Genomic DNA, 24,908 nt, shown 5'->3' with positions numbered 1-24,908 from the left:
TGTAAATGACCTCTACATTTAATATAATAGAAACAAATAGGGACTGGGGCAGTTGAGCTTCAAAATTAAATAAAAACGCCATAAAAGTATCACAAAAAAGTTCCATGTGACTCATTCACTATATTCAAATTTTCTGAAGTCCTGTGATTGTTTATTTGAGGAACATCCAAATGTCAAATCTAATTTGCGTACACGCATATTCAATTATAAAATGAATATTTCAGTCCTGGATGTGGATTGGTCAGCTTAGTGTATATTGTGAATGCAACGCAGAAGCACAACCCCTTATCGTTGCTTAAATATAGCATGTCGTTGCATCACGGTTAAATTTTGGTCTCTCTTCCATATAAAGCAATTAAATGTCTTTCAAAGATTAGAATATGCAAGCCATTGGCCACTTTTGTGATAGACTCCAAAAATGACAAAAAAGCACCCTGAATATGACAGCCGTAATATTCGTTTAAAATATATTTGTTCCATGAAGGAAAAACATTTGGAATGACAAAAAGGTAAATGTATGAAGACAAAATTTTCAATTTTGGGTGAACTGTCTCTTTAAAGATGTGACTTTAGATCTGAATGGTGCCTTGACCTTAACAGTCATGAATGGCTGTATGCCTATTGCCTATCATTTATTTAATTCCACTGCGGAGTTCAAGGAGATAGAAAGGTTGAAAGAGATGTAAAAGTAGAGTCGTGAAAAGTGCAGTCGGTTCTGCAGCATTTTTCAGGTGTGTTATAGGTTTGTGATAGACATCTGTGCGTGTCAGCACAAGGCAGTGCAGTATGGGCACAGTTGTGTAATGTCTCTCAGTCGGACTCCGGAATGATGAGCTCATACATAAAGTTTTTAGGTGACCGAGAGCAAACTGTGTGTGTTTTCCTTAAAGGAATAGTTCACCCTTAAAAATAGAAATAGTTATCATTTACCCTTATGTTGTTCCAACCCTGTATGACTTTCATTCATCTTTGGAACAAAAATTTATGTATTCTTAACATTCTCAAATATTTGTCCATCCATTTAAAGTCTATGAAACGTTTTCATGCTTCAGAAAGTACCTAAAGACATCCAAAAGTAATCCATAAGACTCTGATATGGTAAACGGAAGCTCAAATGTGTTTGCCTGACATGTGAGGACAAACCTCACTGGCCCTTGTGGTGTCACGCAAGCTTGTTTGTGCTTCCCTTTACCTTATTTGATGCGCTATGTGCATTGATCAGTGTTTATGCTAATTAACATGTTTTGAAGAGGAAGAATAGTCTAGGATGTGGCATGTGGGTGAGTAAATTACAGAATTTTCATATTTCGGTGAACTATCCCTTTAAACGAGAGGAAAAGGCTGTTTGCTTGTGTGTGTTAAGCGAGGGAAGGGGAAAGGACTGCAAGCCGATGGTCTGTGCTCTGAGATTTCCGCTGAACTCTGGGAGGGGTCAGGCACGGGGCAAGGTCAGGGCTCTAAACAAACACACTTGCTTACATGCACGCATACAGCAGAGGGTCTATGACCAGAGTGACAGAGACTCATAACTGCAGCAGAAGCCAGAGAGAATGAAAAGAATGGAGACGGAAAGACAGCCATGTGTGCATTTATATATAGCGACTCTCTAATAGTATCTGGACGCTGAAGCCACAGTTAAAAATCTATTCTGTTCAATGCCGGCAATTGATAAAAATATTAAACCAAATGCAAACAGAACTAACTTGACATTTCTGAGTCATTTTTGTTATTACTTCAGTTGATTTCTAGTGAATGTATGAAGTAGTTTCCTGTCAAGTTCACATGAATGCCCTAGCAGAGTAACCACAGGTGTTGTTTAACGCATTAACTAGATATATTTCACAAAAAGGTGCAGTCACCGTAGGCTTTGAGTAATAAATAATAAATACACCACAAATAAAAATGCATTCAAAATGCTAAAATCTATACTCAACCAAAGTTGAACATTGAACTCAACCAGTGCTGTGAGTTTGGGGCGGGACAGATATGCAAAAATTTGAGAAAAATGGTCATCGTTCTTGCACTCTAGTGACGATTCAATTTTGATTCACATATAATTCTCATAAAATTTTATTTGATTCCTAGTTCATTAATTTGTCCAGTAACTCATTTTGAAATATTCAGTCAAAGAACCAGCTCGTAAGAGTACTTAATTACAGGAATTGGACTACACTGGTCGGCTGTTTGTTTGTTTTTTGATTCATTAAAAAGAACTGGCTTCTAAGAGTTATTAGTTTCAAGAATCAGATTATGCTGATCTGGGGTGCGTTTCCCAAAAGCATCGTTAGCCAACTATGGTCGCAAGTTCCGTCGTTACCAACATAGTTCAACGATTCGGTGTTTCCCGAAACCATAGTTCAAACAAACCTTTGCAAACAGCGTCGCAAACTTACGTGGTTAGAACTACAGCTCTCGACCTGTGGTTAGAAGCATAGTTTCTTGTTACCAAGGGATATGGGCTTAAATAAATATGCTATTGGGCACAATAAGCAAGCTAACATGCAGTGCAATCTATATATTCCATTCTATTTAAATATAAATGCATTTTAATCTATATATGTTAGCGCGTCCTCTAAAAGCGCTGTTTTTGAAGAGTGCGCATGTGCACAAATACCTAAGGAAACCCCGGAGTATGACGTAAGAGGGAACCCACGATGAATCAAACGTCAAATAGAGCAAAACGGCAGGGAACAAAAAAATAGTAAATTATAGTCATCAGGTGCCATGTTCAATACAGCAGCATCTTAGAGATGTCTAATCGGTTAAATAGCAGAAGTTATTCCTCCACCACATGCGTGTGACGTCATTAACAATGGCCCTATGTTGTTGAACTAATGTGGTTCAAACGACAGAGATGCGACCGTGTTCGGGGCAACAGTCGTAACTAGCTAGTTCGTTTCAACAACAATGCATCGTACTGTGGTGGTTAATCAGCGAGTTACGTCGTTGTATGGGAAACGCACCCCTGGCGTTTTTTTGTTTAATTTTTTTATTCACTCACTAGCAAGAACTGGCTCATGAGAGTCATTCACTTTAAGAACCGGACAACGCTGGTCGAGCAATTTGTATTTTGATTCACTAATAAGAGCCAGCTCATAAGATTCATTCATTTTAAGAATTGGCTTGTGTGATATTGAAGTCAATATTGGGACTATTCAAAATAAGCTATTTTAAAATCAATATTTTTATCCAGCCCTACCAGTGGCACAGAGATCATACTTCACCTTTCAAATAAATGCCAAATGGTTTGATATTTTGTATCTAATGTAATGACATTCATACGTTTTAAGTGTGGCTTAAGTGCGATTAATATTTTGGGCCACACTATGTCTTTGCATACATAACTTGGAAGGAAGACCGACATATCAGAAAGGGCCAGTTCTAATAACAAAAAAGGACATGATCACAGAGAGGCAGAGAAGTGAGAAGTATCACCAAAGAGGAGGAAGCGTTGTCATTAGTGAAGTGGGCGGAGCAATGACGGTAAAAGTAGGAAGAAATGGTGTGATTGTGTGTCATAATTAGACGTGTGGAGGAAGGACATTATATCACTATGTTTCTGACATACATTTTGAAGGGTATGTTTTGTGACCAGATTGTCTTTAATTTTGTATTAGAGTAATTCAGATTCATTAGTCTGCTTTTTAATTAGATCATTTATACATTTCATTTATATGTTGTGCAGCGTACGGCTTCATGGATTGAGATAATTGACCCAGTCCCTGCTACAGAAATACACACACACAAACACACTGAGGGTTGATCCATTTCCCCTGGGGCCCCGTTTCACTCCATCATAATCAGTGTCTCTTCTCAGACACACTGTCACACACACACACGCACGCAGCACCGCTGCTGAGGCCTGGAACATTCCACGCATTCAGCTGTATGTGGGAACACTTAAAAAATAAGCCGTAGACACGTACACACACTTGCAGTTTTATACTAAAACAGTTTGAAAAGATATGAAGCCTTCAAGTGCATTGTCTAGAAGTGCCAAAGTCAGCTCATTATTTGTTTGCAGTGCACTTGTGGTGGAATAGAAGTGCTTGTTTTCTTTTAGAGATCGTAGTATGCCTTTGGTTGTGTGTTTTCTGCCCCTAATCTAAATTTTGCATGTTTCTTAGCTGCTGATATGTTTTAAACATGAGCGGAGTGGGTGAGAACTCACTTGAGCCGTTGTGCTCGGACCGAAAGCGCAAACTCTCCACATGTGACACACCAGGACAAGGGTGAGACATTTTAGGGTGCGATAACAAGCAGCGTTTTGGGTCTTTTAATGTTCTTCCTTCCTAAAATTGTGTGCGTGTTTTTAATCTACAGATGTGATAAGCGCAGGAGGGAACAGGAGAGCAAGTATATCGAGGAGCTGGCCGAACTGATTTCGGCCAACCTTAGTGACATCGACAGCTTCAATGTCAAACCAGACAAATGTGCCATCCTTAAAGAGACAGTGCGCCAGATACGACAGATCAAAGAGCAAGGTACACATCTGCTCGAACTGCTCTTTTACATATCAGTCTGAGAAAATATTTACTAAACCCACAGTGTGGGGAAACGGATGAATTTCCTCGGTTTTATAAAAACGCTGCCTCCTGGTGGCAGGTGGAATATTGTGATACTGCAAATATTCACTAGAGTGAACATTTGTAATTTTGTAACGCCTTTGCTAGTTTTAGCTAATAGAAAATGTAGTTTTAGACATTAAAAAATCTTTTTTTTTTAGTGCAGTGCAAATATGACTACATCTGTGGATGTAAATGAATGCGAATGAGTGGATTATCCAGCGGCAAAATTTAGCAAATCTAATTTGACTAAAATCAATAAATCATTTTCCATAAAGAAAAATGTAACTTAATTATCAGAGTTGAGGTATATTTTCTACAATTATACTCCTGTGTTCATTTTTCTCATAATTATATATTGCATTCAGAACTGTAGTCTGCACAAGTTTGTTGCGCGAGACAGGCCTATGCATGCCTTTTTTCATTTGGACTATAACCCGGAGTTCACACGGTGAAACGATGAATAGGCATTGTTGTTCATTCTTCCTTATTTGACATTCCATTGGTTAATAGTGTCTTACGGGAATGAAACCTACAAATCTACATATCAAAATAAGCAGACCCATTTTTCTGCTGTTCCCTTGCTATAATATGGTGAGACAAATATGCATTAACACTACCTTTCAAAAATTGTATTGCACAAAAAAAAACCTCTTTACAGCTGTTTATTTTTCTAAAATGTTTCTAATATGTGGTCTGTATTCACACGCTTCACAGGTAAAAGCTCATGTGGCGATGATGATGTCCAGAAGGCGGATGTGTCCTCTACCGGTCAAGGGGTCATCGACAAGGACCATCTGGGCCCTCTGTTGCTGCAGGTAAGATTAGAGACCTAAAGGTCAATGGTCACCAGAAGCTCATTTGCTCACTTCTCATTCTAGCATTCTTCCCGATTATGATTTAAAGTGTTTTATAATAATAATTCTGATTTTCTCTCTCTCTCTCTGTCAGGCTCTGGATGGGTTTTTGTTTGTGGTGAGTCGTGAAGGCAGCATTGTGTTTGTGTCAGATAATGTGACTCAGTACCTGCAGTATAAACAGGAGGAGCTGATCAGCACCAGCATCTACAACATACTGCATGAGGAAGACCGAGACGAACTGCATAAAAACCTGCCCAAAAACAATGGTATATATGTCAGTGTATATCTTTTAAGTAAATGTTGCTCTTTATCTGTTCACTGAAACATAAGCATATAGATATGACTAAGTTCATGAGCATCATGCATTTTGTATGTATTTGAAGGTCCCAACAGTGTGTCATGGGGTGGTGATGCCTCCCGTCAGAAGAGTCACACATTTAACTGTCGCATGCTGGTGAAGTTTGGCCGTGGCGGTCCTGGAGGTGAAGAAGGCACTGGTGGGCCTCGCTATGAGACCATGCAATGTTTCGCTCTCACACAGCCTAAAGCAATGATGGAGGAAGGGGAAGGTCTGTAGATTTAAATTTGATCATTTCAGTACTTTTATACAGATTGAAGTCGATATACGTTGTTTTATAGTGCCGCTTGTGAATTAGCATTAAAGTATTAAGGGTGTTTTTCTTCTTTCTGTCTGTCAGATCTGCAGTCTTGTATGATTTGTGTAGCACGGAGAGTGACGGCAGTGGAAAGGACAGAACGATTCAGTACTAGACACGAACTGTCAGGTAAAATTGATTGCAGTGCAATTTTAACTCGGTGTTAATCTCATCAATGAAACTGCTGATTTTCTTAGATTTTTCTCTCTGAAGACAAGACGAAAATTCATCATGACAATAATTGAACAATATTAATTAAAATGACTTGAATTCTAAATATTAACGACAACATTTTATTAGCAGAAATGTTGAGTTTATTTAATTAGTAAATATTGAAAATGTTTAAATAGAAGACAAAACTTTGAAACCGTTTGAGGATGATTAAAAAAAATGATTCAAATTAATAATTATATAATGATTATATATAATATAATCAAATTATATTTGAGTTCGGTGCTGTACCACATCTGAGTGTGTATGTTTGACCCCAGGTAAACTGATCGAGATCGAGCAGCAGAGCCTGTTGCACACCACCATGCGTCCTGGCTGGGAGGATTTAGTGCGCAGGTGTATGCAGATGTTCCTGCATCGCAGTGAGGGTCAACCCTGGTCCTACAAGAGACACTATCATGAAGGTATGTGGTAATACACCTGCATGGATCTTTTCAGTATTTCTCAGCTTTAATCTTTACTTTAGTTAATTGTGTAAATGAAGTAAATTACTTAATCTACTTGACAAATGATGTTGAAAGACAAAATAGAAGTGTGAATTCTGTAACTTGTTAATATGGCAGAAATAAAAACGGGCTGCTTTTGCATGCGGTGTGAAATGGGTTTGACAGATTGAATACATGTTTTATTAATGTTGTTTGTATTCTTCTTCTTTTCAGCATATGTTCATGGTAGAGCAGAGACTCCACCCTATCGGTTCTCTTTGTCAGATGGCACTCCAGTAACAGCACAAACGCGCAGTGAGCTCTGCCGAAACCCTGTCACCAATGACCCGCTCACTTTCCTCTCTACTCATCTTCTGCAGAGGTTTGTTCCTCTCCAAGTCAACACTTATACACTACTCTGATTTTACATGAAAATGCCTCTGTGTTCTCCTCGCCTTCACTTATATTTCAATCACTTTCACACAGGGAGCAAAATGGATACCGACCCAATCAGGGTGGTGTAATGCGATCAGTTATGGGCAATGCCAATCCGAATGCCCAGATGGGCATGGGCAATACCAGAGGCTATGGCATGAACGAGCAAGGTCACATGGGACCCAGAGGAGGAGCTATGTACGGCCCAGGCAACAGGATGAATCAAATGAACCCGATGCATCAGATGAATCAAATGAACCAGATGAATTCAATGAATCAAATGAATATGAATCAGATGAATTGCATGAATCAGATGAACTCCATGAATCAGATGGGCCATCCCGGCATGAATCAGCACCAGCAGGGTCAATTTCAAGGTGGTGGCTATGGAATGGGCATGACAAGTCCCTCCCAAGGAAGCCCTGGTATGAACCCTGCTCAGCAGAATCTCATGGGCTCACCACGGATACGAGGGAGTCCTAAAATGGGTGCAAGTCCTTTCTCACCTGGAGGTAAGTGTCCTGTTTTTGCATTTTGGATTAGATAGATGTAAGATTAGGCCTGCGGAATCTAACAGAATTCCACAGACCGCTCCATTCAATTCCACAAAATCAAACATGTCACTTCCAAAGTTCTAAACATCCCAGGCACCTTGTGCTTTTGTTTTATTAAAGGGATAGCTCACCCAAAAATGAAAATTCTGTCATTAATTACTCACCTTCATGTCGATCCAAACCCGTAAGATCTTCATTCATTTATGGAACACAAATTAAGATATTTTTCATGAATTCCGAGAGCTCTCTGACCCTCCCATAGACAGCAAGGATCCTAACACGATCAAGGTCCAGAAACGTAGTAAAGACATTGTTAAAATAATCCATGTGACATCAGTGGTTCAACCATAATTTTACGAAGCTATGAGAATACTTTTTGTGCGACTTTATTCAACAATTTGTCTCCTCCGCATCATCCTGGCACCATTTTGGAGAGTATCACATATGTAATCAACTTATGCAACGTATGTACGCGGATACATTGTTTATGTTTAAATCAAAATGTAAACAATGTATCCGCGTACATTCGTTGCGTATGTTGTTTACGTATGTGATACTCTCAGAGAGAGTAGAGACCTCTCGGAATTCATCAAAAATATCTTAATCTGTGTTCCGAAGATGAACGAAGGTCTTACGGGTGAGTAATTAATGACAGAATTTTCATTTTTGGGTGAACTATCCTTTTAAATATTTTAGCTAATTATATAATTCTCTTACCTGATAATAAATAGGGATTTGTCAAAGTTGTTAAGCAGTTGTCCAACTTTTACTGAAAATGTGCGATTTCCGATTCATTAGCCAATATACCTAAGAACATTTACATTTACATTTAATCATTTGGCAGATGCTTTTATCCAAAGCGACTTACATTTGAGGAATACATCAAGAGATTTACCATAAGATGGCAATAAACACACAAAGAAGTGCCCGTTATACAAGGTTTCAGTCATTGTTAAAAATAGTAAAATCTAGGACAGGAAGGGAGTAAATGGCAAAACTAGAAAAATGCAGTAAATGGCAAAACTATTGCGCATTGATTGAAATAATATGATAAATAGTAGTTTGTAAGATCAGGCCACAGTAAATGACACTGGGTGCTCTTACATTAACAATAAGGTGGCTATTTTAATTTGGTTGCATTTAAATCAAATCTGCAGATCTTTCCTTTCAACCATTAAAGAAAATGTGCAAAGATTCTAATGGCCTAATTAAATATACTAGTTGTGCTGTCTCTATTAGTGCTTAATTTGAAAACAAGCTCAAAATTTAGCTTTATTTTCTTGATTTCACAGGCATGCACTCTCCCATGGGTCCTGTGGGAATGGGCGGCAGTGGTGGATCTTCTGGTCCATCAGTTGGCAACACTTTCTCCAATAGTTCTTTGAATGCTCTCCAGGCCATCAGTGAAGGCGTTGGCTCTTCTCTACCTTCAGCTCTGAACTCACCTGCCCACAAATCCGACAGCTCTCCCAGCATCAACTCGACCCAGTCCAGTCAGCAAGGCCAGACCGGCAACAGCAAACCCAGCTCTGGGGATTCCAAGAGCCCGTCAAGTGCTCACAGCACAGGGTTAGAGCAGCAACAGGCTGCTTCATCGGAGACCACGGATAAACCGGACAGTCAGTCCAGCAAGGACGCTTCCACTGCGGCCGAAGCCAACCGGAGAGTCCCTGATGGAAAGGGCCATAAGAAGTTACTTCAGTTGCTCACATCCCCAACTGAAGAGATTGGGTCTGGTGGACCTGTCCCAGGTCGTGCCTCCACTCCAATGGGTCCTGACTCAAAGGAGGCAGGAAGTGGCATGATGAGTCCTTCATCGACGGGAGTGTCCTCCTCATCTGGTTCATTATCGGGGAATAACGTAAATCAGCAAGGCTCGGGAGGAGTGTCGTCCACGGCTTGTCCCGGTGGCTACCACAGTTCTCACACCTTACAGGAGAAACACAAGATACTCCACAAACTTCTTCAAAATGGAAACACTCCCGACGAGGTGGCTCGCATTACAGCCGAGGCCACTGGTAAGTCCTCTCTTGGTTCAGAGCCCCCAGGTGCTGAGGGGAGGAATCTAGATCTCAAGCAGGAACAGCACAGCCCGAAAGAAGGAAAAAAACCACAAGCCCTCCTTCACTACCTCCTCAATAAGGACGACTCCAAAGAGCCCAATGCAGCAGAGGTCAAGTCAAAGCTGGAGGAGCTGGAAGGGAGAGGGGTCACTGGAGGGCAGGGGTCAGGGGTCACAACCTCAAATTCTAACAGCCAGGAGGGCAAAGTCAAGATCGAACCGCCCGATGAGGTATTTATGGTTAATTCATACTGTTTAAGTACTTCTCATGTTGGGTTCATATTTCTATACTTCTCAAGATCATATCAGTCTTATATTTTGGGATTAATCTAATAATAAATATAAATACATATTTTTAACTAAATAAATAAATGTAATATATAATACTACTCATTTATAAAAGAAATTAATACTTTCATTCAGCAAGGATGCATTAAACTGAACAAGTCACAGTAAAGACTTGTATAATGTTACAAAAGTTTTCTATTTCAAATAAACTTTCATCAAAGAATCTAAAAGAAAGAATCCAAAGTATGTTCCATTTAAAGGAATGCATTATATTTTGAAGTATATTAAAATAGAAAACCGTCATTTTAAATTGTAATAATATTTTTGTTGAATTGTAATATTTGTAAATATATCTGTTTTTTGGTCATATTGCAATACATATTGCATTAAAAATACTTTTCTACATGATATTATAATTTATTATATTTTAAAAAGTCTTAAGTCATTGCTTAAAAATTTAAAAATTAAAATTTCAAATAAACTTTCATCAAAGAATCTAAAAGAAAGAATCCAAAGGATGTTCCATTTAAAGGAATGCATTATATTTTGAAGTATATTAAAATAGAAAACCGTCATTTTAAATTGTAATAATATTTTTGTTGAATTGTAATATTTGTAAATATATCTGTTTTTTGGTCATATTGCAATACATATTGCATTAAAAATACTTTTCTACATGATATTATCATTTATTATATTTTAAAAAGTCTTAAGTCATTGCTTAAAAATCTCAGCTGTAGTTTTATAAACAACTTGAGACTATCTTTTGCACATTTTGAAAAATACTGACAGTTATTAAATTGTTCTGTTGATATGCAGAACTCTCATACAAATTTGCAATTACTTATTTATCATTCTAACATCAATCCTTTGTTTTATTTTTCCAGCTGGATAATTTGGAGAGTATTCTCGGAGGGCTGAGGAATTCTGGTTCTGGAATGTTTGCTGATTCTGGAACGGAAGGGGGCAATAAGCAGGGCAATGGACCTAACAGCACCGCACATGGTGAGTAACAACACCTTAAGTTCCTCAAAAGTCAGGAAGGGGATGTTGAAAATTGAATGTAAAGATTAATAGAAAATATATTGGGCATATATTATGCAGGTAACTGCTGATGACCGTGAGGATGACCAACAAAACCTGCCCTGTGTTTTTATTCTTAATGCTATTTGTATGAATTGCTGTGTATTTCAGATCGGGAGGGTGTTTGTATGGGCTCTGGTCAACGTGTGCCCTTCCAGAGGGCTGTGTCTGTCGATGGTAAACCCTTGAGCGGTACGGGTATGACTGGTAGGAGGAGCGCCCCTTCCTCTCTTGTCAAACAGGAGCATACTGACACCCAGATAGGCATGGGTGAGTGTCTCATATATTCAGCTTTAATTTTATGTAGCTACAACTCTACATGCATTCATTCTTTAGCTGAATTTTAACATTCCCAACATGCTTTTCCCAGGAGGTCCAAACAGGCCAATGGGAATGCCCAATCGTCCCCCCATGGCAAGTGCAGGAGATTGGGGAATGTCCGGTTCTGGCAGCCCTGTCGGACACCCTGGCATGGGTCGCACAGGCATCGACCACAATCCCAAGAGCATGATGGGAGGACCCATGGTTAACCGATCAAACAGCGTTCCTGCAACCAGATCTATGTTGCAGCAGCAGTTGATGGATATGGGTAAGTTCTGTTAACTCAATACCAGCAGTGTGGGCCTATTACGACAGATAAAACATCCAATTAAATCTTTCAAACTGCATGATGTTGTTTTTGCAGGGCCTTATGATGTAGGAATGGGTATAAATTCGTTCAGTGGGCAGGCACCTCCTCCACAGTCCCCTTCGTGGCCAGACAGTGGGATGAGAATGGAGAGAGCACAGAATGCAAACAGGTAACATAAGTGAGGCATTTAGTCATTTAGCAGATGCTTTTATCCAAAGCGACTTACAAATGAGGACAATGGAAGCAATCAAAATCAACAAAAGAGCAATGATACGCAAGTGCTATGACAACAAGTCTCAGTTAGCTTGACGCAGTACACATAGCAAAGTTGTTTTTTTAATTATATAATAAATAAAAAGAAAACCGATACAATAGAAAAAGAATAGAGCAAGCTAGTGTTAGAGGCCTTTTTTGCTTTTGTTAATTATATAATAATTAAAAAGAAAAGAAATAGATACAATACAAAAAAATAGAGAAGCTAGTGTTAGGTTTTTTTTGTTTTTTTTTTAAACAAGCATTTAGTAAATGAATATATATAATTTTTTTAATATTCAGATGTAATCCCCTTTGTAATCGTTAACATTTTCATAAGTAGCTGTAATTTAATTGCACTTTTTTTTCTCAGTGACTGTAAGACTACAGTTACATTTCTTTTGTAATTAAATTACGAAATTCTGATGTAACCCTCTTTGTAGTCGTTAACATTTTCATAAGTAGCTGTAATTTAATTACACATTTTTTTTCTCAGTGACTGTAAGACTACAGTTACATTTCTTTTGTAATTAAATTACGTAACAGCATTACAGCACTGGTGGAAAGTCACTGTCTTGAGTCATTGAGTCGTTCATTAAACTCATTTGTTCAAACAACTGATTTATTCATGAACGATAAAAATAGCAAGCGGCTGTTTTTATAATTTGACAATGTTATTACTGTAGATGATTCATAGACTTAAATTAACTTAGTTTTTAAGCCATATTTTGATAAAATTATCTATTATAATCATATTTTTTCCCTTTTTTAACAAACTTTTACTTGATTTATTCTTAAAACCAAAAAAAAATACCTAATTAAAACAAGTGTGTTCATCTGAGGATTAAGGTTAAATAAATAAATTTACACACGCCAATAACATCCTTTTGTCTGCTTTTTATACATCAGGCTGCCATTTAATAACTCTCTGGATGACCTACTGGTCCCTCCGTCTACCACTGAGGGTCAGAGTGATGAGCGAGCTCTGCTGGACCAGCTGGACTCTCTACTCAACAACACTGACGTTATCGCTCTGGAGGAGATCGACCGTGCCCTTGGCATACCAGATCTCATCAACCAGGTACCCAGCCAGTCTGCTTCATGGAAGAGATGCGTTCATTTTATAAATCACAACCCTCAGTGCTGTGGTGTTGAATATGTTAGAGTTGCTGCCCAGTCACATTCACTGAAAACCACCGTTTTGGTCTATTCTCTCTTCAGGGTCATAGTTCAGACCAGCCCCCTCCGACAGACCCCTTCTCTGGTCATGGTCCGGGACCTGACTCCTCTATGGGTATGGACCCCAAGGGCATGTATGGGCAGGGCTACCCGGGCCCCCCTTCCATGGGAATGCAGGGTGGATATGGCCGTGGTCCCAACCCTGGTCCTGGACCTGGTCCCATGCCAGGGCAGTCTGGACCAGGGTTTAACCCCATGATGAGTCAGATGAACCAGCAGGGTGGCTTCCCCGGAATGGGCGGTATGGGCGCTATGCATCCTCGTGCTAATATGACAAGGCCACGGATGGGAAATCCGACCAGATACCAGCTGCAGCAGAGACTGCAGGGACAGCAGGTAAGCAGCTGCACGCCAATAACACTCAACTTATAATTACTGTAAAAGACACAAATATGAGTGGTCAGTGTAGAAGTGTAATCGAATAACCTGATATTGCAGCTGATGCACATTTTAGAAATTATAGTGTCCCAGAATCTATTTAGCTATATTATTTTGAGTAATGTAGGGCTGTGACTACTAATTAATAACAGTTAATAGTGAAAATTGTAAAAAATAGGGAATATTATAAGCATTATAAAATTATATGGCAGTATTGATTAGACCGGTCTTGTTGCTGAAAATTTTATTTTTATGTGTATTTAAAAAAATTAAAAATATCTTTAAAAATATGTATATTTTATTTTTGCATTTTTGAGGACTGCAGCTGAACAGTGAATATTTCAAACATTTCACAATATTTAGTAATAAATATTTGCCTTCCAAAGTTTAGTTCCAAAATATTATTTTTAATTTTAAATACCAAACTGGTAATGTTTGCTTGTTATTTTTCACTTTACAAATTTGGCTCCACTGTTTCAGTGGTATAAATTTAAATGCAATTTCAAACACATGTAGGAATTGCAGAACAAGTGGTGTTTTTATTAAGAGCAGTGCTTTTAAAAAAAAAGGCATTTGACATTAATATACTTCCAGAACAGAACATCCAAAACAGTGATTAAACGTTGCTGTTGCTGGTTTTAGATATCTGCTGATTCAATGATATATGTTGTTAAACATACATTTTAGGTTCTAAATTAACAATAGATTCAACACAAATAATTTATTAAATCACTTTATTATTTGAATAAAGGAAAACTTAAGCATTTAACATGTCTCATAACATTTGAATGTTCCTTTGCTACAGTTTTTGAACCAGAGCAGGCAGGGCATGGGGATGAGGCCAGAGAACAACCCTGCAGGAAACCCTGGCATGAGACCTAGCATGCAGCCAGGCATGGGCGGCCAGGTACCTTTTTTTAATCTTTTGATGATATCTGAAGTCTTATACGTGTTCATTTTCTCTCTCTAATACCATCCCTCCTTTATCTTTCAGCCTGGTTTCCTGAATGCACAGATGATGGCCCAGCGCAGCAGAGAAATGATGAATCTTCAAACAGAGGTATAAATAGATCATTTTCAAAATATGCATTTGTGTGTCTGTCAGTGATGTGGAATTGCATATATGATACTTAACCCCCATTGACAATGTAACTGAAGTATAAGATTTTATGTAAGACTGATCATAATGTTTAACTATTGTTTTCTCCCTTTCTACAGATGAGAAGACAGAGGATGATGATGATGATGCAACAGCAGCAACAGCAGCAGGTTGCAGCCGGAGGCTTCAGTCCCCCTCCTAATGTCACAGCTCCCACAGGAATGGACAACCCTATGGGAGGGCCACCAATGACCCAGCCCGGCCAGCAGCCCTTTAACTATGGAGGCAGCTATGGTAGGCTAGTTATTGGGATCTTGTACTATCAAATAGCAAGTAATGACACATGGTGGATAAAATAATTGGAATAGAATAGCAATTTGCTTGGGTATATTGATTGCTGATTAACACGCTATGCACTTTCTTATTGCTTTCTTTTTATAAATGTCTCTGGGTTGTGATTCCAGGTATAGGCCCGCAGGGGGATCCTTCATTTGTGGGAACAGGCAACAGCCCCCCTAATAATATGATGTCTGGCCGTATGGGTGGCCCTCAGAATCCCATGATGCAACAGCACCCTCAGAGCAATCCCATGTACCAGTCTGCAGAGATGAAAGGCTGGGGACAGGGGCCTATGCCCATGAATAAGTAAGTCATAAAACCTTCTATAGCACCGTGGAAATGTCAGTGAATTTTTGCCTTCAGGTCTTGAAAAATAGTTACAGTTACAAAAATCATGAAATTACGATTACAATTAGTCATGAAAATGTTATGGAAATTACTGTAGTTAAAAAAGCACATAAAATATACAAACCAATGTATATTTAAAGAATATTCAGTGGTACAAAGCATATTTAATATTTGTTAAAATAATATTTAATATACATTTTTGTTTTATTACTGTACACTATTGTATATAAATAAGCTTTTCAAATTATGGTCAGATATAAAATAAAATGTAACCAGCTAGAAAACAGTCAAAAGCTGTGTTTTTATTGTTATATCTGAAATAAAAATATATTAAAGCTAAATTTACATCTAAAAGATAATAATTAAAGATATAAACATCAAAGGTAATAATAAAAAAAAATAATCAATAGTAAACACTAATATTTTAAAAGGAAAAAAAATAATACTACAAACTTGTGTGGAACACTGTCAAGTAGTAAGTAAAATCAACCTGTCAGTCACAATAGTCCTTCGTACGTGGCCTTTAAAAGAGTTCATCTTTATATTGGGTGTATTTAATTTTATTTTATTATTATCCTGTTTTATCTGTTTCCTAGTTCATACTCGCAGCAGCAGCAATATCCCCAGCAGGGGGCGCCGGGACAATATGGGGCAATGATGATGAACGGTTCCATGCAAGGAGGTGTAAATGGCAACGGTGCAGGACAGATGCCCCCAATGCAGGGCCAGATGGGCATGAACGCCATGGGTATGGGACGCATGCCAATGGGACCTGATCAGGTACAGACTGCATTGATTTGGTTACATTTGCTTAAAGGAATTCAGTTTTCTGAAATCCAAGATGTAGATGAGCTTGTTTCTTCAGCAACACTGATTACTGAAATTTAGCATTACATCACTTGCTCACCAATGGATCATCTGCAGTGAATGGGTGCCGTCAGAATGAGAGTTCAAACAGCTGATAAAAACATTACAATAATCCACACGACTCCAGTCCATCAGTTAACATATTGTGAAGGGAAACGCTGCATGTTTGTAATAAACAAATCCATCAAGACATTTTTACTTCAAACCATAGTTCCTGACCAAAAAAAAAAAAAAAAGTCCTCTAGCCATAATATTGCTTTCTCCAGTAAAAAAAAAAAACTTGAATCTGAATGAAGAGAGAAATGTGCACAGACCAAACCCTGTTTACAAGCAAAAACCGTCTAAAACTGTTCTAAACAAATATGTGGGTGGATTTTGATATGGGAGGACAACAGGGATTGGACTTTTTTTTTTTTTTTATCGGAGGAAGGGTTGTTATACAGACTGGTGTTTTGGCCAGAAGTGACCGTTTAAAGATAAAATGCAGATTTGGATTTGTTTCTTACAAACACACAGCTTTTTCACTTTACAAGACCTTAATTGATGGACTGGAGTACTGTGGATTATTGTGATGTTTTTATTGAACTCTCATTCTGACGGCACCCATTAACTGCAGAGGTCCATTGGTGAGCAAGTCATGTAATGCTAAATCTTGCTAATCGATTTTGATGAAGAAACATGGCCGGAGGTCTTCTTTAACTGCACTAAAAGATGCAATATGTTACTTTTACTTATCTCTGCGCACGTATAATATGTGTTTTACAGAAGTACTGCTGAGGAGATGAGCCATCTCTGTCAAAGCTGGATTCGAACTCGGGACTCACACATCAGTCCAGTGAGGAAATGTCAACACAAAGCTATAAAATCCACCTCGTAGGGGATAAATCACTGGAAATCTCCAGTAAAAACTTGACTGAGAGCGAGAAAGACATGGAAAGGGAGAGAGAGAGAGAGAGACTCAAGCCTTCTCTGTGGGCTTCTTTCTGAATATGCCCAGTAGCGAGTGCAGCAGGCTCTCTCCTGTCCCATGTGGCTGTACTGCAGTACACGACATAACCACCAGGGGGATCAGAGTAGGAATGGCTGTGGTACAACACGACAGTGTGGGGGAGCACTTTATTTTAAGGCTAGTACGGAAAAGGATAGTTGCAATATATTTCTTGCTTTTCTAGCCTTATAGAACGATTATGTGCATATTGTTTATTTTGAATTTGTTTCGGACAAGCCTCGTTTGAAATAAAACCGTGGGAATTGTAAACACCAGAACTTCACCACTTACGCATATCAAAGCAATAATCCTCCTCTCAATGCCACCGGCTCAAAGTGGTGTGTCAACAAAAAGCAAATGGTACTGCAGTATTAGACAGGATTTTTTTTCTTTTTTTGTGTGTGAATAAGATTAGAATTGTAAATACTGTCTGCTACATATGTATCATACATGCTTTTACTACATACTTTTTTTGCACAGCGTTTGGGCCCGGTTAGGTCCATCTTATCTATATGTTAGTTCAGTACTGCTCTGGGTTTTACATCTATTTGAACTTTTGTCAAAGGGAGAAAATATTTTATTTTTATCCTTTCCAGCACAGCCTCTTATTCCTTTTTTTTTTTTTCCAACAGTGACCGCTATTATGTTTGTATGGCACTATTTCTAACATCACGGAAATGTTATGCAGTGACGGTTTCTTAATTTTATTTTCATTTCCATTTGTTCTCCTGACCGGAAAAAAAAATGGTGCAAGTTTTCCGATGATACGCAAAGATTATGTTTGTTGTTGCTTTTTGAGCTAGCTCTTAATAAGGAAAATTACTCACTTTCTCACTGTATCATACTGTTGGTTCTTCAGAAATCTACCTTTAAGAAACATGCACAATCCAAAGATGCTTTTTTCAGGCTCTTTTTCCTGTTTTCTCAAGTTTGATTACAGAAATGTATCCATTTACATGTTTTCCCGCAAATGCGCGGAGTAAAAGGTACATATCATATGAACATATTACTACATATTATGATTTTGTACTATATACTGTATACATACAAAACAAGTATACCTGTTTATTTTTGAGGCCAGTTAATATTTTAGCAGTATTGTCTGTGCTTTTGGAGGGTTTCTCTCTCATGCGGTTTATTCGCTCTTCAGTTTAAGTTTTGTAAGATTTTGATGATTATGAATTATCTACAGAACTGCCAAGACTTATAACTTGTAACTACACACCTCGTTTTAAAACTTTTCTTAAACCGCTTTTAAGAGCCTCTTGGATGTGCTTTTTAAAAGTACGAATAATAAGGAATCCATTCTTCAAAGGCGCTCATCCATGTATCTCTGTAGTGTAGTGATCCTCGGCCGCTTCATTAGTCCAGTCTTTACCATCAGTGACTTCAAATAGTGCTGATTCCCAGATGTGGGAATGAAATACAGTTGGGAAACTAATAATACATCAGTCTTTTCAGGAAAGCAACACTATCATTTGTGGTAATTTCGCTAGGTTACTGTTGATTGTGACAGAGTATATTTTGAAATGATAATTCCTGGAAATTGAGGTTACTGTGGTGTGTTTTCAGAACTGGTTGACTGAGGGGTGTGAACGGAAGATAAGCTCACATTTTACAGGATGTAAATTACAATACACTTAATTATTTTGCTTGATGTTGATATTGTTGTAAATAAAAGTTCTATTTAAACGTGACATGTATTCCATATAGTCTCTCTCTCTCTCTGTGTGTGTGTGTGTCCGTAGGCCTGTCGCAATAATCAATATGTCGACTTATGGCGCAATATATGTACATGACCGCAATCATTTTTGGTTACGCAATATATCGCCCATTATATTTACTTAAAAATGAATGTCACCATGTTTTGTACATTCCACTTGTGCCTGTGTCTTCTTCTCGTACATAACGTGGTGTAGTCATAAGGTGCTAGTTCAAATTTAAAAAATGCTTCTACAAAAAAAGTTTCATCTGCAGATATGGTCTTGTTTAGGGATCTGTGCCTTTGTGCATACGGACATCTGACTGCTGAGTAGTGATTGTGTTTTTCAGCAATAGTGTGCACCCTTCATTTACAGAGAAAAGAAGGTCAGGGAAAAATCTGCAGATGGAAAAATCTCCATACAAGTTCTTTGTGCGTTTTTCTTTTTTTCCAATTGTTCCTTTGCACTTTTTGTTAGAAAATGTTTATTTATTATTTATTCAGGTTTTTAAAGGCATCTAATATTTTGATACTTAATTTCCATGATCTAAATATTCTTAAAAATTTAAAGTTTGTTGTCATTTGGAAGTGTGTAGGCCTTCTTGCATTATTATGCTGTTACATTATGATTATATATTCAGTGGTATAAAATGGTCCTTAAAATGACAATAATATCGCTTATCGCTATTATTTCTGGGGCAATATATCGCGCAACAAAAAGTTGTTATCGTGACAGGCCTATGTGTGTGTGTGTGTGTGTGTGTGTCTATTTATTTTGGGCACCCAGAAGTGAGATAAATTTGTTAAAACTGTATAAAAAATTTTTCTCTTTTTTTAATGGTAAAATGCAAGAGGTTTTTGTTTAACGTCCAAAGATGCTTTTTTCAGGCTCTTTTTCCTGTTTTCTCAAGTTTGATTACAGAAATGTATCCATTTACATGTTTTCCCGCAAATGCGCGGAGTAAAAGGTACATATCATATGAACATATTACTACATATTATGATTTTGTACTATATACTGTATACATACAAAACAAGTATACCTGTTTATTTTTGAGGCCAGTTAATATTTTAGCAGTATTGTCTGTGCTTTTGGAGGGTTTCTCTCTCATGCGGTTTATTCGCTCTTCAGTTTAAGTTTTGTAAGATTTTGATGATTATGAATTATCTACAGAACTGCCAAGACTTATAACTTGTAACTACACACCTCGTTTTAAAACTTTTCTTAAACCGCTTTTAAGAGCCTCTTGGATGTGCTTTTTAAAAGTACGAATAATAAGGAATCCATTCTTCAAAGGCGCTCATCCATGTATCTCTGTAGTGTAGTGATCCTCGGCCGCTTCATTAGTCCAGTCTTTACCATCAGTGACTTCAAATAGTGCTGATTCCCAGATGTGGGAATGAAATACAGTTGGGAAACTAATAATACATCAGTCTTTTCAGGAAAGCAACACTATCATTTGTGGTAATTTCGCTAGGTTACTGTTGATTGTGACAGAGTATATTTTGAAATGATAATTCCTGGAAATTGAGGTTACTGTGGTGTGTTTTCAGAACTGGTTGACTGAGGGGTGTGAACGGAAGATAAGCTCACATTTTACAGGATGTATACACTTAAACACTTAATTATTTTGCTTGATGTTGATATTGTTGTAAATAAAAGTTCTATTTAAACGTGACATGTATTCCTCTCTCTCTGCCTGTCGCAATAATCAATATGTCGACTTATGGCGCAATATATGTACATGACCGCAATCATTTTTGGTTACGCAATATATCGCCCATTATATTTACTTAAAAATGAATGTCACCATGTTTTGTACATTCCACTTGTGCCTGTGTCTTCTTCTCGTACATAACGTGGTGTAGTCATAAGGTGCTAGTTCAAATTTAAAAAATGCTTCTACAAAAAAAGTTTCATCTGCAGATATGGTCTTGTTTAGGGATCTGTGCCTTTGTGCATACGGACATCTGACTGCTGAGTAGTGATTGTGTTTTTCGGCAATAGTGTGCACCCTTCATTTACAGAGAAAAGAAGGTCAGGGAAAAATCTGCAGATGGAAAAATCTCCATACAAGTTCTTTGTGCGTTTTTCTTTTTTTCCAATTGTTCCTTTGCACTTTTTGTTAGAAAATGTTTATTTATTATTTATTCAGGTTTTTAAAGGCATCTAATATTTTGATACTTAATTTCCATGATCTAAATATTCTTAAAAATTTAAAGTTTGTTGTCATTTGGAAGTGTGTAGGCCTTCTTGCATTATTATGCTGTTACATTATGATTATATATTCAGTGGTATAAAATGGTCCTTAAAATGACAATAATATCGCTTATCGCTATTATTTCTGGGGCAATATATCGCGCAACAAAAAGTTGTTATCGTGACAGGCCTATGTGTGTGTGTGTGTGTGTGTGTGTCTATTTATTTTGGGCACCCAGAAGTGAGATAAATTTGTTAAAACTGTATAAAAAATTTTTCTCTTTTTTTAATGGTAAAATGCAAGAGGTTTTTGTTTAACGTTAGTTTTTAGTATTTATTACTAGCTGTATATAAAAACTAAAGTCTAGATCACTCAAAGAGAGTTGGATAACTCCGTAAACTTGTGTGTACAGACCAGTGTTGTTTAAGTATTACAGAGACACTATTATAGTTTTTAAATATATGGAATTTTTGTGTTTTCCATTTTTTTTCATTTATAAGTAATTTTGTGGTTCTATTGATTTCTTTTAGTTGTTTTTACAGCCTGTTTTTAAATGTTAGTTTGAGCTATTTTAGTGCATCAAGTTAAACTAAACGAAAATGAGAAATGCTGTGTGTGTGTGTGTGTGTGTGTGTGTGTGTGTGTGTCTATTTATTTTGGGCACCCAGAAGTGAGATAAATTTGTTAAAACTGTATAAAAAAAATTTCTCTTTTTTTAATGGTAAAATGCAAGAGGTTTTTGTTTAACGTTAGTTTTTAGTATTTATTACTAGCTGTATATAAAAACTAAAGTCTAGATCACTCAAAGAGAGTTGGATAACTCCGTAAACTTGTGTGTACAGACCAGTGTTGTTTAAGTATTACAGAGACACTATTATAGTTTTTAAATATATGGAATTTTTGTGTTTTCCATTTTTTTTCATTTATAAGTAATTTTGTGGTTCTATTGATTTCTTTTAGTTGTTTTTACAGCCTGTTTTTAAATGTTAGTTTGAGCTATTTTAGTGCATCAAGTTAAACTAAACGAAAATGAGAAATGCTGGGAACTAACTCAAATGAGTTGATGTTAAAGTTAATGTTTACTTTATTTCAAGTAACACATTTTTTTCTTATGGTTTTAGTTCTAGTTAAATATATAATAATCTTGGCTAAACCTGGCCATATTGTAGAAAATATATCCGAATATAGTGCAACGTTGAAGCACTCTTCACTATTTGACAGACTCGAATCATATTCCTCTCTACCTACATCAACAGGTTATGTTTTTGACAGTTAGTACATCATTTTTTAGATTGTAAATAAAACAAAGACTGAGTAAGAAAAAGCTATTTCTGTTTTTCTGATCATTTAGCCTACCTCCAAACTGTTCAAGTGGCCTAACGTGACCAAATATGAATTTAATTATTTGTATCCTTTCCAGCACAGCCTCTTTTTCTTTCTTTTTTTCTTTTAAATGTAATTGAATTGAATTAAAACCTAAATACCTCAAAAGTTGTTAGTGATAAATCAATGGAAAGTCTTTATAATGCTAGCCTAATAATAATAGCAACGCGTACATGTTTGGCACGAGGTGAAAATAAAGTTCGCCGTGTTTCCACAGAGCGGCGCAAGAGGCTAAAATGTCCATCTTCACAGCTACAAAACGAGCTTTATCCTTGAAAAAAAGATGGTCTTCATCTACCTCATTATTAACAGAGCGTAAGTAGCATCCAATGACAACAATAAGCATAAGAATGTACTAAAAATTGATATAGCCTACAGATTATCAATCACTTTTCCGTCAAGTCTGTCTGAGGGAAGTTTCAGTAGGCCTATACAAACAAACGTGCTTCGGCTAAACGCCTCTGAATTAACATAAAATTGCTTCATTTAGGAGGGAAGACACTTTATGGCTACATAAATTAATTTGAAGTATTCCACACAAGCGTGTTCCCTTTGTCTGCTGTTTTCAAAGCGCCTGCTGTTGAGCTTTATTTGCTGTTCTAGTGGAAAAGTTGGCTGTGGTGTGTGGCGCTATGTTTAAATGCGCTAAGTTCTTATTAAAAGAAGCTTTCGTTGTAGTAGGCCTAGGCTATGTGGGAAACTATACAGAGGGAGTGTTGTCATGTTGTAACATGTTAACGTTTAATGTGTTAACTAGGCTAAATGATGACCTCTAACCTTGTGAGACCAACTTATTTTTAGATGTCAGTAGAACTTTTTTTTTTTTTTGAATTACAAAGTAAACAGCATTTTCTCAGTTCAGCCTCACGTCCATTCAGTCACCCTCACACACAAAAGTGATCAAACAAGTCCGAAATACGTCTATTTTCTTGTTTTAATAAAAAAAACACAATATACACATTGTAAAAAACACAATAAGGCATTCACATCGTTTGTCATTGTAATATACAATACATTCTTTCGCTCAGTAATCTGAGAAATCTTTACAACAAAATAGACATTTTTCTAAAAAGTTATCAAAACACTGGAGAAACTTTGACCGAATGGGAAATGCATGAATTAGAAGTGAATAATCGCCATGGATTCCACAGCTAACACACATCGATATGTTTGGGAAGATCTCAGAGAGAACATCACACTTCACTTCTCGTGACAGTTTTGTGACTCTCCACTGAAAGCGGTTTTCCTCTACAACAGAAGAAGGAGAGTCTCCCAACAACACAGTTCAAGGCGCCACGGCGGTTCTGCTCCATCCGCACCTTGTTCGTTCCTCGCGATGCTTCTCGCTCGGTTGACGTGAAACCGGGAGCGTCTACTTTAACGGCACATGATTCGGTCATCTGAACAGCCGTTCTGCAAGACAAGAGAGGACACATAATGAGTTGAGTCATTCATACACGTATGCTGGATATGAATAGGTCATCTATTTGAGCGCAAAATATCATACACTATATATTTGAATATTTACCTCAACAGAAATGCTGGCCAGTTCCGCGTTCAGAGTCGTGAGGGGAGTTCTGGGAGCGGAGCTCTGGTTCTTCTTGCTTTCCAGCTCCACCTGCAAGTCCCAGATGTAATCAATAACGTGCTGCAGGATCTCCATCTTGCTGGCTTTCTTGTTGGTCGGTAGCGTGGGCACCAGCTCTTTCAGTTTGCTGTAGCAGCTGTTCATGTCCTGAAGAAACATGGTCATCTGCTCGTCCAGCAGCGGGATCTTGCATTTGGAGATGGCCAGGCTCTGGTCGGAGAGGCAGCGGACAACATCTTCCCCTCCAACTTTGCTGCTCTTCAGCGCGCAGGTAGGTCCCACAACTTTCATTTTGGCTGTAAAGGTTGACGGTTAAGTCAAAGAGATGAGCTGAGGCGATACGCTCGTACTCCTTCAGGGTGTTGAGGCGTCGAGAGTGCGATGACAGTTCACCACATGCTTACGGAGGCGAACTGGTCGCTATTTAAAGGATGTCGGCGCTTGTGGGCGTCACCAAACGCTCGTGTTTGCAGGCTTGGGCCAATAGGGTTTCACCGGATTCGCTCGCTCAGCCAATGACGGCGCGGCTCTGTTATCGCAGTTACAATATACTTGGGGGATGGTGTTACAAATGGAAACAAATGTGTGTCTTCTGCGAATGATCTGTGGGTATCCAGTTGTCTGTGCACTCCACAGGTGAAGCAGACAGATCTAGCGGTGTGTGGGGGTGGTCGAGGATCAACAGGCAACAGTTATTACTTTCAAATGAAACAAGCTTTCTTCGTATGTGGGCT

At 37.8% G+C, this 24,908-nt stretch overlaps 2 protein-coding genes across 2 annotated transcripts in view; one reads left to right on the top strand and one right to left on the bottom strand.

Annotated features, from left to right (window-relative positions):
• Window positions 1-18,997, top strand: part of LOC107590168 (nuclear receptor coactivator 3-like) — a 42,124-nt gene extending 23,127 nt beyond the window's left edge. The window contains exons 2-23 of the mRNA XM_016278791.1: window positions 4,128-4,232; window positions 4,324-4,484; window positions 5,283-5,383; window positions 5,517-5,691; window positions 5,809-5,994; window positions 6,124-6,210; window positions 6,573-6,716; window positions 6,972-7,119; window positions 7,224-7,684; window positions 9,019-10,019; window positions 10,964-11,081; window positions 11,271-11,429; window positions 11,530-11,748; window positions 11,845-11,959; window positions 12,952-13,123; window positions 13,264-13,617; window positions 14,465-14,566; window positions 14,654-14,719; window positions 14,878-15,052; window positions 15,223-15,403; window positions 16,042-16,225; window positions 17,078-18,997. Coding sequence (XP_016134277.1) covers window positions 4,147-4,232; window positions 4,324-4,484; window positions 5,283-5,383; window positions 5,517-5,691; window positions 5,809-5,994; window positions 6,124-6,210; window positions 6,573-6,716; window positions 6,972-7,119; window positions 7,224-7,684; window positions 9,019-10,019; window positions 10,964-11,081; window positions 11,271-11,429; window positions 11,530-11,748; window positions 11,845-11,959; window positions 12,952-13,123; window positions 13,264-13,617; window positions 14,465-14,566; window positions 14,654-14,719; window positions 14,878-15,052; window positions 15,223-15,403; window positions 16,042-16,225; window positions 17,078-17,089 — 4,407 coding nt within the window. The 5' untranslated portion in view covers window positions 4,128-4,146 and the 3' untranslated portion in view covers window positions 17,090-18,997. The remainder of the gene's footprint in view (window positions 1-4,127; window positions 4,233-4,323; window positions 4,485-5,282; window positions 5,384-5,516; window positions 5,692-5,808; window positions 5,995-6,123; window positions 6,211-6,572; window positions 6,717-6,971; window positions 7,120-7,223; window positions 7,685-9,018; window positions 10,020-10,963; window positions 11,082-11,270; window positions 11,430-11,529; window positions 11,749-11,844; window positions 11,960-12,951; window positions 13,124-13,263; window positions 13,618-14,464; window positions 14,567-14,653; window positions 14,720-14,877; window positions 15,053-15,222; window positions 15,404-16,041; window positions 16,226-17,077) is intronic.
• Window positions 18,998-23,502: 4,505 nt separating this feature from the next.
• On the bottom strand, window positions 23,503-24,591 carry id1 (inhibitor of DNA binding 1, HLH protein). The gene is made up of 2 exons (XM_016278792.1): window positions 24,115-24,591; window positions 23,503-23,999 (listed from the first exon to the last, which is right to left on the bottom strand). Exons 1-2 carry the CDS (start codon window positions 24,463-24,465, stop codon window positions 23,964-23,966), a joined length of 387 nt encoding a protein of 128 aa, XP_016134278.1. The 5' UTR covers window positions 24,466-24,591; the 3' UTR covers window positions 23,503-23,963.
• Between the last annotated feature and the right edge of the window lie 317 nt (window positions 24,592-24,908).

Source organism: Sinocyclocheilus grahami, unplaced genomic scaffold (genome assembly GCF_001515645.1).
Source record: "Sinocyclocheilus grahami isolate Dianchi unplaced genomic scaffold, SAMN03320097.WGS_v1.1 scaffold125.1, whole genome shotgun sequence".
In the NCBI taxonomy this organism is placed as follows: Eukaryota; Metazoa; Chordata; class Actinopteri; order Cypriniformes; family Cyprinidae; genus Sinocyclocheilus; species Sinocyclocheilus grahami.
Note: the sequence above shows the minus strand (reverse complement) of the source record. Positions and strands in the feature narration are given on the sequence as shown.